The sequence below is a fragment of the Rhynchophorus ferrugineus genome, unplaced genomic scaffold (assembly GCF_030347505.1).
Source record: "Rhynchophorus ferrugineus isolate W39M unplaced genomic scaffold, kcgeb_rfMv2 rfM3, whole genome shotgun sequence".
Taxonomy (NCBI): domain Eukaryota; kingdom Metazoa; phylum Arthropoda; class Insecta; order Coleoptera; family Curculionidae; genus Rhynchophorus; species Rhynchophorus ferrugineus.
In genome coordinates this window covers 33,755,692-33,770,957 of record NW_027472582.1, presented here as the reverse complement: position 1 = coordinate 33,770,957, position 15,266 = coordinate 33,755,692, and the positions used below count along the sequence as shown (strand labels likewise).

Sequence of the window (15,266 nt, the reverse complement as noted above, 5' to 3'; positions counted from 1 at the left end):
CTGTGTGTCACTTTGTTGTACTGCGACAGTCTTAAAATACAGGTAGACTAGAAAAAATTTTTTGGAGATTTTCAATTAGTTTTGGTTCTTGTACTTTCAATACATTTCAATTTGATCAGGTCCTAAAGGTAACCATCGTAGGCATAGTAAGTAAATGGTAATAAATGTAAGTATCATTGGTAGTAGTTAAAATAATAATGTAAATAGATAAATATGTTTAGGTGGGTATTAAGCTAAATTGTATGTATGTAGTAGAATATAAAATACGTGTAGCAAACGAGGTTAAATAAGGTTTTTGTTTATTATTTTTATTTAGTTATGAGAATGATTACTATGTACATATTTTATTTTAAAACGTTTTTTTTTTGTGTTAAAGATCTAAGTTTGATTATTTTTTACTTTTTAGTGAGTTTTAGTGAGAAAATAAATATATTTTTTGAAGCCGGTTCAAATTTTTTGTTAGAAATCCTTACTGTTAATAATACTGTTAGCAATTATGATTTAAATCTCTTGGGAACGTATCATACTTAGTCAATTTCTTATGGTTGGCGCGGGAATCTGTTTAAAGAGACATTCACTGATACCCTGGCATAGCACTATTATAAACTGATGTATTATGAATAATAAAATACTATGCCTATGTAATAGATGGGGCAAAAGTTCCGCTACCATTTTGATTGTGAAAGTTTCGCTTTAATCATTTGTTGAGCAGCAATTACGTGTCGACGAAATCGTTCCATTATTGCTACTCAGCGGAAATTGCGTTAAAAATATCTTAATCGTCCAGTGCCTCACAAAACCACATTTTATCGTTTACATACGAATTTTCGACCGTACGGTACGACAGCAGACAGGCCCCGTTCTGGAAGACAACGGACGTCTCGTAACGCTGGAAATGTGGCTCTGGTGCACGATAGTTTGCAGAGTCTCCAGAAACATCAATTGGGAGACGTGGTTTAAGGCGAATTTTGAAAACTGATTTGAAAACGTTGCCGTAAAAAAATTTATTTGTCGAAGAATTGCTATCGAGAGATCCTGATCAACGAGTTGAATACAGTAATGGAATCCTAAGGTTGTCTGGTGAATTTCAAGATTTCTCGTCTAAATTGATAATGAGCGATGAAGCCCATTTTCTGCTCAGTGACCACGTCAATAAACAGAACAGCCGGTTTTGGGGAATACAGAATCCTTAATTAATTCACGAAACATCATTGATTCCTTTTTTTTTTTAAATGACTAAGGTGTTGCGGTGATTGTTACTGCTGAACGGTACTAAGACATGATTCGAAATTTTCTTGTGCCTGAAATGGAAGAGCAAGGACTAGAGGACATATCGTTTCAGCAATATGGGGCCACAGCACACACAGCTCGTTCAACAATTCAATTAGTGAATGACGTTTTTCCACGAAGACTAATTTCGCGAAATGGCGATTTAGCACAGCCAGCCAGATATCCGGATTTAACAGCACCAGACTTATGGGGTTTTTTAAATTCAAAAGTTTATGTGAATAAGCCCCAAATTATTCAACATCTTAAAGACAATATTCGTCACAAAATGGAAGAAATTCAGCATGAGATGTTGCAGGATATCATGAAAAATGCCTTAAAAAGAGTGGGACTTTTGCTCCACGCTGTACCTTAAATTCCAAGTATTAAATTGGATAGATTATTGTTTTGAAATGATGGATTTTGTTCATATTTTATACCTAGATTTCATAATCCACTTTTATTATTAAGTAAAAGAGCAAACTAGTATTAAAAATAAAACAGCAGCTTTAAATGTATGTATTGTAATATTACATTTACATATTATAACTGATTTAATTTTGTGAGGTGTCTTAAAGTTTTTAATTTAACGTTTTTACTAATAATTTTATAATATATATCATGTTAATACTAATTGTAATATATATTATTATTCTATAAAATATTTAAATCAAATTGATTAAAATAATTAATCAAACTGATTATTTCTTGTTTCGTGCTAGTTGCATTTCTATAGAACACGTAACGTGTCTTCGAATAATTTCTCCTTCTTTATTTTCTGTAGAATTTGGAGTGATGTCCATATTTTCAGTAATTGTTTCCGTATCATTTGTTGTGAAGTCCGCTGATAAAGTTTCCTGCAGGCGTCTGAGACGATTCCTTTCCGCAAGGTCCATTTCAGCTTTGGCTGCTTTCTGTTGTTCTTCCAGTTCTTCTTTTTCGACCAATTCTTTTATCGTTTCCAGTTGTTCTTTAAGTCTCTTTTCCGTATCATTTACTTGTAGCTCAGCGTTCACATCATCCTCAACAACTGCTTTAACGGATTGGTTAATTGAACTTTTCCTAATGAGATGAGGGTTATCTTCGAGATCTTCAGGTAAGTACATTCCCATATCACCAAAGTGTTTTTTGAGGTATTCGTCTGTAATTTCAACTTTTGCCACTGTACTTCGTTTTTTCGGCCATATAATTTTTTTGTTTGTAGCTTCTTGCTGCAATGACATAAATTTATTTATGATTTTGATTTCTTTCTCCAGAGTATCGTTGTAATCTTTGAATATTTTCTCTTTGGCTAATCTGGATTTCTCGTTAAATTCGTCAAACAGTCTGTTAAATTCTTTTATTTCTTCACGAACTTCGGATATTTTGTTAGACACCGTTAACGCGTTGCTTATTTCGTCGGTGTCTTCGGCCACCTCTTCTGAAGGTAACATTTCACCATCTACTTGTTGATATACTGGATGATTTTTGGACATTCTTAACATATTATGGACCAACGGAGGTTTTATATCGATTTGTTTTAAATCAATACCTTTTTGTGAGTAGGTACTCTGATAACAGATGCTATGGGTGATATTTTTTGGAATCAAGATTTTGTCGTTTTCTTCAACGATATCCTTCGGCAAAGTAACTTCGTATTCCGGTTGTTCTATTTTTTTGGATTGTAATATCATCTCGCAAAGCTCGTCTTTAAAAGCGTTTTCGTTTGACGCCTTCTTCCTTTGTATTGGCTCTAATATAATTTTGTTTTCTTTCGGAACCTCTATGTTCCAAGTTAAGAGCTCCATGTAGCTCTTGTCTTCTTCCGCATCGTTTATTCTCTTTTTTCCGCTTGCTAGGTCAACTAATAGTTCTTCTTTGGTCTTTGCCTCTACTGTAAAATCGCCTTCACCGATTTCCTTTGGTATGTCGTAAGCTGGAAGATCAGACCTATCTATTTCTTGAATGAAATCGTTCTCTTCACGGATGTTGTTATTTGATCCCGAAGAGCCAGGATCGTCGCTTTCGCTGTCATCACTATCAATTTGATTTTCATAAACTTGTTGGGAGTCATAAATTGTGAATATACTTTTCAGTTTCGCTTGTAAATCATTGTTGTCCATGTTGTGCGAATAGCATTGTTCAAAATGTATGTCCGTGTTGTCAGGAGGACAGTCCTGGGTGGTGGTATTATTACTTATTGACATTTCGCTAATAATACCTGTCCTGGACGGAATATCTAACTGTACCGGTTTGGCGCTATCAGAAGAACGTGTGATTTCATTATTTTCCAACAAAATTTTTAATTGTTCCATATTGATCCTATTTTCGTTATATTCACATATATTTGCAGCATCTATTTTACATAGAGGTTCATTGCTTAGTCCATCTCTTACATCATCACTAGTATTATTAAATATTTCGTTTTCTGTCTTAATTTTGTCGTTTGTCAAGTTCTTGGTTTCTGCTTGACTTTGAACTTCTCTATTTTCGATCGGATTTTCATTGTCAGATACATTATCAGTCTCTACTTCAGGTAGGGATTCATTATTTAATTCTTCCTGGACATCACCCCCCATATTTTCAGATAGTTCATTCTCTTCCTTAATTTTGTCGTTGAAGAGCTCCATTTCAACTTGATCTGGAGTTTCTCTATTTCCGGCTGGGTGTTTTAATATCTCCATATCTGTTTCGCATGGTGATTCTTGTGGTTCATCATTTACGTTTTGATCCTTTTCTTGCTCTTTTTTATTCGTCATTTCATTGATAGCTCCTTGTACGTCCTGACTTGTTCCAGCATCTAGTTGAACATAACTTACTTTACTTATATCTTCAAGCATCATTTCGAACGTCTTCCGGTTCTCTTCGTTTTTATTGTGCGTTGAGTTTGAGGAAATATCTTGTTCGCCCGTCTGCTGGCTAGTCGATGGTTCCAGTTCTTCAATTAATAATTTTCGCGGTGCTGTTTTTCCTTGAAATTAACATTGCTTAAATTTAGTAAATGTTAAATTAAAAAAGCCAAACGTACTTGTTCGTGAGTAATCAAATATTCTTGTTCGATATTGAGAGTAGTCATCGCTGATTTGTTGATCTTTCATGAAATCGTCGGAACTGGTATCGCTATCATCGTCAGAGGAATCGGTATTTCGCCTTTCATCGTCAGTTGAACTTGCTCCATAATTATAAATCGGTTCGTCTTCTTCGCCAGATGACTCGTTATTATTTTCAGCTTCTAATGTAAATATTTTAATTAGTATCAACATAATCTACGCATTACGTTATCAAGAAAATAATTTTAATATATTTTTATCTATTCAACTCTAAAAACACAGCTAAGTTATTAGGTACTTGTATACAACTTGCGTAAACAACTCTTAAACAACCTAACTAAACAGTTAAATTCAATGGTCTAAATATTTATTTTCTAAATATCTATCTAAATATTTATTTCTCTAAATAAAGTAAGGACTTCCATTTAGTATTATTAAGTTATTCAGTGTATATCAAACACATAAAAGTTTATGGTGGTGCTGCTCCGTCATATCCCAATTGTCAGCTTCAAAAAATTCCTGTGATTGACGGGAGACGGGCGTTGTTTTGAAGCCGCGTTAAAGTGGCAGCATCACTCGTCCTTGATGGCGTTTCTGGATAACTAGCTCGATTAAGTTTTCTTAGAATTGCACAATAACTTGCCGAGTTTATTGTTGTTCCAGATCTTCCTTTTATCCTTCATTTATCAGAAATCCTTTCAAAAAACTTTTTAAAATTAGCGTCTGTGATGAGCTCAATAATACTAAATATAATATAAAACTATTACTTTACTTAGAGAAATGTCAAAACCATCGAAATGAATAGTTAGATTGTTTAACAGTTATTTGCATTGATATTTCGAATTTTCATCATCATATATAGTTGATCAAAATATATTCAAACACATAATACTTAAAATTGATGGTAAAGTGCTACTAAGAAAAAGCTAGGGCTTAGGGAAAGACTAAAAATAGTATGAATGATACAAATGACAGCTGTTAAGGCAAATATTAAATCTCAGTGAAAGTTTCTTAACAATGAAAGCATCGTTTTGACCATGGAAATGAATGTGTTAAGTGAGAATAATACAGCATCTATGATAGTCTAATTTATTGATTACATATTAATAAACGACTATTACAGTATATTGGTACATCAAGTAGCTGACACTACTAGTGTATTCTTTTAAACATTCTAAACATTAATACTACCCAGCCTATTATAAATACATTAGTATACAATTCATTTAATTATTTTTTAAATGTGTATCTAAATAATCAATCATCATATATCCAACAAATGTTGGTCGAGGTTGAAAAAAATAAATAAAGCAAGTTGTTGAAAGGGTCATTATATATGAAATATAATATCGTTCTAATGTCTGTCATACCTTCTCATGGTGCCACGGTTTTGAGTGAAATAATTTTCAATGACTCGTCACAGATATCCGACTGAATTTGAATGATGGCCTGGGTTATATTGACTTTAAAAGTGATTTCAGAAAACGGTACAAGAAAAACTTTAAATTAACGGAGCTCAAAATCCTAATGGACAAGATGAAAAGTATAATCAAAAATCTGTACCAAATAATACATTTCTGTGAATGCATTATTGCATGGTGAACGTTGTGTGGGTTGTTGTCGATTCGGGTTAAATGTGGATGGCATTTATCTACATTTTAAAAACAAATATATATAGTATTCAAATTAAGAAAGATAAATTAAAGAGATGAATGAAGATGAAGAGATGAAGACGATGACGTAATTTCTAGACAAAAGCGTAAAATCCAATAATGAATAACCACTTCAGTCACCCCAGTAACCAGGCTGGGTAAGACCAGATGTCTTCTGGAATGGTCTTGAAGTTGGTCACTAGTTATAGGTAGGCTTAATGCCGAAGCCCGTGGTTCGAAAACTGCGTTAGGCAGAATATTCAACCCAGATAACTTTAACAAGAGCTTTAACATATAATTTAAAAAATTATATCTAGATAAAAAAATAATGGGTATTAGGTTACTTTTAGAACCGTGCTCTGTAGTGCTAAAGGTGAACTTTGTCATGTCTGGATATATTGGGGAAATTTCAGTTTCAATATTCGGCTCAACTGCATTAATTATTGTGGGTGACCTTTCCGAGTGATGATCTTGTTAGGTTAGAGTAATATAGATCTAACATATAACAGTAGATCACTTCAAGCTGACACCATCAGATGAACAAGCATTAATAAAATTTTAGCCGCGAATACTACTTTTCATAAATATTCTGTACTTTTCTTTAAATTAGAATAAAAAAGCAACGCTGATAAAAAAAAAGTCGTTATGGTTAGAACACAAAGTGAGCAATGTGACAAAGAGACCTATATATATTAATTTTCATAAGGAAATGATGTAGCTATGTAGTTTCTTATAAATTCTTAAAAACCTGTTGTAACCCTTATATATACAAATAATTGAGAGAAATTAAGAAATTAAAATATTTAAATTACCTGAATTGAAGTCTACGTTACCATTTTCATTGTAATTTTCTAGATTTTGATGAGATAAACTGTCAGTTTCGCTTTCAGAATCACCTACAGACGTACCAAATCCACTATCCGGATGCTGAGCCATTTCTTGTCGTTGCCTCTCAGCTCTATATCTATCTCTCATTTCAATGAGTGCTAATAAAATAATAATAATGTAAATGTATGACATTTAAAAAATAACGATGGAAAAATAATATACCATTGACACTATCCATTATTCGCTGTCGTTCTCTATCAATCCATCGCTTTCTTTCAGCTTGTTCTTCGGCAATTCCACCTCTTTCCCTATGACGTAATAGACATGAGTCTCAACAATTAAAATATCTATTAGATCGACCACGAACTATTTCTAATGAATACCAATTTTGTTAACAAGTAGACTTTTGATATAAAATGGAAATAAGTTATTAATTTCTCCAACATAACTTGAATATAATGTAATGTATGTATATCAATCGAGTTTATGACGTCACCGTCATTTTTCTTTAATTATAATATGAAGGATTGTTAATTTCAAGAATAAAATTATTTATTGGAGAGCTGGAACGATTAATTAGTCAGCAGATGGTCGAACCATATATTTTTATTAAATTCATTTCTACGGTAAAAAAGAAGAAAACTAAAGATCATTCGAAATAATGCTTGAAAATTTATTAAAGTAAGCTATTTTCAATGCAAAATTAGTTAATGTGTACAAGAAACTGTCAAGGAAACGGTAAAACCAAAAAGGATGTAATGAAGAGCAGAAATTCCTACGCGAAACAGATGTTGCAAATATATTTGCTGGTATGAAGTGTTGGTTTTGCTGAGTTTAGGGAATAACCAACTAACTATTAGGTTGAACTTAAATTAAAAAATAATTTTTGGCGATCGAAGAGTACCGTTACCATGTAAGAAAGTCGCTATATTGAAAAAAGAAAGAATTATATATCTAGGATTCTATCGAGGAATAAATCTCCCGTCTCCTATCATATGCTGGAAAAGTATGACTTCAGGAAGCTCACAAAGAAACAAGCCGAGAAGAGCAGACACGATTTAGTTAATGTATTCTCTTACAGGACAGTTTATAGACTATATTTTAATAAATTAGATATGGGAGTTGAAGTTTTATTGATTTTCGGTCTGCTTTTGACTATACACTGATCCTCGTTCATTTGAGATCCGAGTCGGTGTTCGTCAATGTGATGTCGGTTCTCTATTGCTTTTCGTAGATAGTAGATGCACTTACGTAAAAAGTTTTTAAAAGCAGGCATGATAATGACAGAGATGATGGGACAATAGATCAGATCAGATACAGACATTAAGGCTCCGAGCATTCTTCATGGTATAGTTCGCATTTTAGAGCCATATGCTTTACCAATTTACGAAGAAAATACCAAATTGTTAACAACTGACGGGTCGCCTGCTATTATAAGTATCAATGGGATCCAGTTAGAGCGAGTGCAGGAGTTGAACTACTTGGGTAACCTATCAGTAATATGGAATAAATTGGCATCTATTTCTGAAGCTTCATCTGTAGCTATTGCTTTTATGATGGCGGGTGTGTAAGAGACGACGTGTTACAATCAAGACAAGAACCCGTCTCTTTCTTAATGGTTATTTTACTCATATACCTTCTGTATGGTTCCGAGACTTGGATACCGTTACAATCTGATATCTGTACATCTGTGGCTTTTCAAATGCGACGCGTAAGATAAAATCAATATGCTTCTATCCGAGATCGTATTAGAAATTAGGTAATTCTTCGGTAATTCGCCTAAATTGTGACAGATAAGTGTATAGTTGAGGAACAAATCCAGAAGCGTAGATTACAATGACTTGAACATATACATGCTATATCTGTGCCTTTTGAATGTAAGGTGAACGAATCCTTTGCAGACTTTGGTTGGAAGGCGCGTCGAGCAGCTTCCAAAAAAGCATGGATCAAGATCATAGAAAGTGATCTTAGAAACATGAGAGTAACATAGTCCGAAACCAGAAGAGTTGGGGCCGATCGTCAACTGTGACGAGATTTTGTGAAGAATATAGTGCTGCGGCAGCAAAATCAGTGTCAATGATGACGATAAAAAATAAAGTCATCAAGAAGTAATGTAATATGAAATAATGAAATTATAATACGCATTATACTGACAGAAATAAAAGATTTATCTTTGATTCACTATTATTTTCGACCTGTTTTTCTGTGATTTCTTCAATCAGTCATTACCTCTAGCACAATTAGCTTGATTGATTAGAAATCATTAGAACCATGGTTTTGTAGACATTAAGAGGATGCTCTTAAAAATTATTATTTTTGTTAATAAAAGAGATGAGATGCGAGAGTGGATTAATCTACAGCTAGTAAATATTCACTTCTTCAAGTGATCCTTGAGTAAAATATTATCTAATTAGTTAGTAATATTCTAAATGTTATTGTAAAGTCTACATACATAGACTTTACTATGGGAAATAATTCAATGTAAATCTAATCAAACACAACCCTAACCTAGAAAGTATTATAATTGTGTACTTAATTGTAGTTTTAAGTCCTTTGATCTATCTAATGCATATATATAGATCTAGTATAATGTTAAAATAAATTATATTTCATAACAGTATTTTTGTTTAATTATTTTATTTTATTTAGAATAGAATTTTGTTGTATGTCAATACAAAACCAAACTAAAATTCACAGTTGATACGGCAACAGTGCGACGTTTAGATGTCGTAAGTTCAAATCTTCTTTGGATATACTATATATTAAACTTGCTAGAAGTAGTCTAGAGAGAGATTCCATATAACCAAATTGGCTTAAGTATTGATTTGTATAGCAATATCCTGTTATCTAATGATAAGCTGGATTTGCGTCCGATTAGACAATACATTTGATATATTTTAAGGAAGGTTGTTTTCGTTTAGCAAGTATGTGCTTCGTTCAAGTTGACAATAATTGATATTCACTCGTGGGCATCGCAAAGTGTTACGTTAACTCGGTTACGATACATTGTCTTTCGGTATTCCGGAATATATTGGATGTAAGCCAGTGAATTCATCGTCTTGTTTTATAGTAAAATGTCTATAGGTTAGATAAGATTTTAGTAATTGAAAATGTGGATGAGGGATTAATTTCTTTACCTGTCCAGGAATGTAACCTAACGATATCTTTCGGCATTTATTACAAAAACCAAATTGATTACCTGGAATAATCTTTTTTCTATTACATTATTAAGGCTCTTTATGTATAATTTCTCAAAAACTTTTCAGATGATTATCGGTAGTAAACTTATAGGCCGGTATTAGGTGACATCATGACGGTCTTTTCCTGGTTTGAGAATTGTTCTAACTAAACCAACATTATCTAATTTATTTTTCCTAAATTCTACTCTTATAAGATATCAGTTGAAAGTTGAATTTTATTAAATATTGATGGAGATCTAAAAGTGTAATGTTTTGAACCATTTCTAAATAATCAAACTATCAATTAAAATATTTACTGTTGAATAATTGAATATTATAAATTAGTCCCGGTATTGATTATTCGAGATTATTAAAACACATCAAGCGCCATATTTAATGTGTAGAAATTTAAATTTGCCACTGCTTTTTGCACAATGATTCTATAAACGTATAGTGATTGGTGATAAAACATGATATTAACAATATATCATATTGATTAATACTAACAATAAAATATTATTTAATTCGTTTACTCACCATGCTTCAACACAGGCCCTTTCCCTTGGAAACACTGGGCGGTCGTCTAAGTATTGTAAGTCTTTCTTCAAATATTAATAAAAATATCCAACAAATAAAATTATGACTAATTTAAATAATAACAATTATTTAGTTATTTTTAGAAACTTACACATGCCAATATAATAGTCTTTCGATACGCCGGTATTTTCCGAATAACAGGATTGCCCATAAGATTTAATACCCTTAAACCTGGCATTCTACTTAAAGTTTGAACTATCAGTGGATCGTCAATATGATTATTTGATAGATCTAAAACAGCGAGTTCTAACAGTTTTTCCAGGTGCTCAAAATCTTCAACGACTTCCACATAATTATTTGCCATATTTAAGGTGTGTAGAGGTTTAATACATTCTAAAATAATGATGTACTTATAGTTTTGAATTATTTCAATTTAAAAGCCTGATACCAGATACCTAAGTTTTCAATTTTTTTCACTTGGTTGTGAGATATATTCAAAGTATCAAGAATTGGGCAATTTTCTAAATTTTCGATCTTTTTAATTAAGTTATAGTGCAAGAATAAACTTCTTAAGCCTTTTTGATTATCCAAGCCGCTTATCTTTTTAATTCCATTATTTTCCAGCCAAAGGCATTTCAGTCCAGTATATTCCTCTAAATTCTCTATATATGAAAATCCTTTGAAATGTAAATAAAGTACATCGTTTAAATGGGGAGTTTGATATAATTTCTGTTCTCTACAGTGTTTCTTAATGAATTCTTTAGTCATCCTTTGAAAAAAAAAATATAGACTTGCTATTAGAAATAATTGTAAAATTACCTTGGGCCTTTATAAATATTATCTAACGCATTATACTGATTTGTATTTTCGTTGTTTTCGTTAATTAAAGAGTTTTCTACAGCAAGAGACATTTTTATATATATACAATTATTGACAAAACAATATATAAATCAGCCTTCTTTACCCTCATTTTTAGGAATGTTTTATTTTAGTATATATTTTGTAACTAATATATAATTGTAGTACATTAAATATGGCTGAATAAATATAATTGTTTCATTTCAAAACAATTTAAAATTATTTGAAAATATTTTATAAATATATATGTTATCAATATTTATTTCCGTTGTAATGGTTATATGTTTCCTAGCTTCAGGCGGGTTTCAGCCGCGTTTCTCCGCCAATAGCAGCGTCTTTGCGCAGTTTAAATTTATAATCTGTCAAAACAAAACGAATTTCAGACAGTTTTATTAAATGAGATTAATTAAAAATTTTTGTTGAAAGAGTATATAAAAAGTACAAACATGCCGTGTGAAATGATAACATTGCAACTTGGGCAATGTGGCAATCAGAGTGAGTCAATTTAGTAGTAATTTAATATATATTAAGATTATCATCAAACTTTTAGTTGGCTTTGAATTTTGGAAACGGCTTTGTACTGAACATGGTATTAATCCTGAAGGCATATTAGAAGATTTTGCAACTGAAGGTAACTTTATATAGAAAATTGTTTTGTATGATTCCTAATTATTTCTATTTCAAGGTATTGACAGAAAGGATGTATTCTTCTACCAGGCTGATGACGAACATTATATACCCAGAGCTGTTTTACTTGACTTAGAACCAAGAGTTATTAATACAATATTGAATTCTCCTTATTCCAAATTGTATAATCAAGAAAATGTTTTTCTATCTAAAAATGGCGGTGGTGCAGGTAAAATAAGCAATTGTTTTAAAGTAAGTTGCGTGTAATAAAAACTGATCTTAAGAAGTCATTTTCTTTTAGGAAACAACTGGGCTTCAGGCTATTCTCAAGGTGAAAAGCTAAATGAGGAAATTTTTGATATTATAGATAGAGAAGCAGATGGAAGTGATAGTTTAGAGGGATTTGTATTATGTCATTCAATTGCGGGTGGAACAGGTTCTGGAATGGGATCAAATATTTTAGAAAAATTATCAGATCGCTTTCCGAAGAAACTTGTTCAGACTTACAGTGTTTTTCCAAATTTAGATGAAATAAGGTTAGATCAATAAGGTCAACATAATTTTGTTCGGTTTTAAAACTTTATGTTTGTAGTGATGTGGTTGTACAACCTTACAATTCTCTTTTAACCTTAAAGAGGTTAACAGAATCAGCAGATTCAGTTGTTGTGCTGGATAATACTGCTTTGAACAGAATTGCTGCAGATAGGTTGAAAATTCAAAATCCAACTTTTACACAAATCAACAGTTTAGTTAGTACTATTATGTCAGTTTCTACAACAACATTGAGGTATATCTGGAATAGTATAAGTTAGAGGTTTATGATAATGTTAATTGAATTTTGTTTAAAGATATCCGTCCTACATGAATAATGATCTTATGGGTTTATTAGCTCCCCTTATACCCACTCCTCGTTTACATTTTCTAATGACTGGTTATACTCCTTTATCAACTGACACAGATGAAGTTAGTGTAAGGAAAACAACAGTTTTGGATGTTATGAGACGTTTATTACAACCAAAAAATATGATGGTTTCAACAGCACAGGATAGAAGTTCACAACACTGTTATATTTCTATTCTCAATATCATTCAGGTACATTAGGGTATAATTTAAATCATATTTTTATTTATTTTTGTCATAAAACAGGGTGAAGTGGATCCCACTCAAGTTCATAAATCATTGCAAAGAATCAGGGAGCGTAAACTAGCACAATTTATACCATGGGGGCCAGCTAGTATACAAGTTGCTTTATCGAGAAAGTCTCCTTATGTTTCAACAGCTCATAGAGTGTCAGGGCTTATGTTAGCCAATCATACAAACATTAGTTCAGTAAGTAAAAAGGCTTACTTTCATTTATTATCAGTTACAATCATGATTAATTCAATAATTACTGTGTTAATATGTATTTTTTAGTTATTTGACCGTGCATTAATACAGTATGACAAATTAAGAAAACGTGAAGCATTCTTGGACCAATTTAAAAAGGAGGAAATGTTCAAAGATAATTTAGATGAATTGGATTCAAGTAGGGAAGTAGTGCAAGACCTTGTGGATGAATATATTGCCGCAACAAAAGAGGATTATTGTAATTGAATATTAAGGTATACATTTGTTTCCTTATGTTATTTTTTATAAAAATGTTACTAATTTTATTTTGTTCATGAACCACGTTGGCCATATCAATTGATTCTTGATCTGTATCTATATAAATCTATTAGGTATGTTACTTGAGAATGTTAAAAATAATCGAATTATCTTAAATACGCCCGAATGGTTATTTTTGCCAAATTTTGCAAAAAAGACAATTTATTATGACTTCATGTTATGTCTTTCCTTTCATGGTGAACCTTCATGTGTCATATATATAGGGGAAGGACAATAAATCAGCTCAAATCATAGATAATATGTAGTGTTACAGATTTATAGCATCATTATATTCAAGTTTTTATATATCTATAATATTGGGTGATTATTATAAAGATTTTTATTTATTAAAAAAATTAATGGCGTCAAAAATTATTAATGGGTTTATTGAATAATAGGTATATTTTAGTATAGCTCTTATTTAGTTTTCCTAAATGCAAAATCTGGTAATCCAAAATATGAGTACTATTTAATAAATTATGTAGATATTTATTTTATTGGTTATCATTAATTTTTTAGAGAGAACGAAAATAAATTCTCACTAAATATATATCTTTATGTTTATCATCCAATGTGTACTTTTCACACATTAAGGTTTATTAATGTAATAATATCACTCTTGGAAGATTATATAATATCTTCGATAAAATATAACAGTTTTAGCTCTCTCATATAAAAGTATTGTAAGGATTTTTCTCCAATATTTGTGCCATTTTTATATATTTTGAGTAGAAATATTTTTTTATATTCCACCAATATTTATACCATAATATAATGAGTATCATGTTAACAATAAAGATATGTTTCATATAGTAAGTTGTATATATCAAATTATTAACCCACTATTATATCAAGATTGTTCATGTTTTCTTTTATACAGCCGAACAAAAATATTGCTTATATATTTAAGGTTATTTTTTAATTTTGACCCAGTCTACATCAAAAATTTGAACTGTTTTGTATATGCATATATGTGTTGAAGTAGTATTCTTGGTTTACATTCAGGTTTGGTTCTTAGAAGAACCTATATATATCTTCAGATGTTTCTTTTTTGTCCTTTATTTCTCATTATACTAGCTGAACTGACTGTGTTACAATAGAATTTATAAAATAGCATTCTGTATTTAACTCATATTTGATAAAGGTTTCTCGCATTTTATCATGAAGAATAGTTTTTATATGTAATAGTATGTAATAGTATGTAGTGTAATAGAATTTTATCATGAAGTTCACATTGTAGAGGCCTATAGCTTGAGAATTAATGATGAAAATATCAAAGTATTTAGAAATGACGTGTGGCTTTATAAACATTAAAGGCGTCTAGTTAGAGAAAGTTCAGGATTTCAGTAATACAGCAGAAGAAAACATCTACTGCTGAAGTAATATGTCGAATCGGCCAAGATGCAGGTGTTTTTGCTTCTCTATGATGGTATTTGTAGAAGAGAAGAAATATTGCAGCAAAGACTAATTTTTGTTACTAATCGTCGTCGACTAATGTACAATTTGTCTTTACATATCTAAGAGGATACCGCGGCCCTATCTTAGTTTCTGGTGTAATAATGTTTATGTATTAACATGCTGCATCTTAACAAAATGCATCTCATTATGCTGCACTACACAAGATCAAATGGTTTTGTTGTTTTGAG

At 31.4% G+C, this 15,266-nt stretch overlaps 2 protein-coding genes across 2 annotated transcripts; one reads left to right on the top strand and one right to left on the bottom strand.

Annotated features, from left to right (window-relative positions):
• Nucleotides 1–1,836: 1,836 nt before the first annotated feature.
• Nucleotides 1,837–11,411, bottom strand: dtr (defective transmitter release). The gene is made up of 8 exons (XM_076399065.1): nucleotides 11,311–11,411; nucleotides 10,947–11,260; nucleotides 10,643–10,884; nucleotides 10,492–10,556; nucleotides 6,998–7,083; nucleotides 6,760–6,933; nucleotides 4,274–4,477; nucleotides 1,837–4,216 (listed from the first exon to the last, which is right to left on the bottom strand). Exons 1-8 carry the CDS (start codon nucleotides 11,400–11,402, stop codon nucleotides 1,968–1,970), a joined length of 3,426 nt encoding a protein of 1,141 aa, XP_076255180.1. The 5' UTR covers nucleotides 11,403–11,411; the 3' UTR covers nucleotides 1,837–1,967.
• Nucleotides 9,733–14,432, top strand: LOC143193105 (tubulin gamma-1 chain). The gene is made up of 10 exons (XM_076399066.1): nucleotides 9,733–10,546; nucleotides 10,625–10,862; nucleotides 11,648–11,844; nucleotides 11,900–11,980; nucleotides 12,035–12,205; nucleotides 12,278–12,512; nucleotides 12,569–12,763; nucleotides 12,825–13,068; nucleotides 13,123–13,305; nucleotides 13,390–14,432. The coding sequence occupies exons 3-10, from the start codon at nucleotides 11,796–11,798 to the stop codon at nucleotides 13,567–13,569; spliced, it is 1,338 nt and encodes a 445-aa protein (XP_076255181.1). The 5' UTR covers nucleotides 9,733–10,546; nucleotides 10,625–10,862; nucleotides 11,648–11,795; the 3' UTR covers nucleotides 13,570–14,432.
• Nucleotides 14,433–15,266: the final 834 nt, after the last annotated feature.

Excerpts from the sequence above, each read along its gene's own strand:
- dtr (XM_076399065.1), bottom strand. The coding sequence starts at position 11,402 with ATGTCTCTTGCTGTAGAAAACTCTTTAATTAACGAAAACAACGAAAAT. Across the intron at positions 10,557-10,642 it reads AGACTATTATATTGGCATGT|AAAGACTTACAATACTTAGA; the intron begins GTAAGTTTCTAA and ends TAATATTTGAAG. Across the intron at positions 4,217-4,273 it reads ATTTGATTACTCACGAACAA|GAAAAACAGCACCGCGAAAA; the intron begins GTACGTTTGGCT and ends GTTAATTTCAAG.
- LOC143193105 (XM_076399066.1), top strand. The coding sequence starts at position 11,796 with ATGCCGTGTGAAATGATAACATTGCAACTTGGGCAATGTGGCAATCAG. Across the intron at positions 11,845-11,899 it reads TGGGCAATGTGGCAATCAGA|TTGGCTTTGAATTTTGGAAA; the intron begins GTGAGTCAATTT and ends TCAAACTTTTAG. Across the intron at positions 12,206-12,277 it reads TAAAAATGGCGGTGGTGCAG|GAAACAACTGGGCTTCAGGC; the intron begins GTAAAATAAGCA and ends ATTTTCTTTTAG.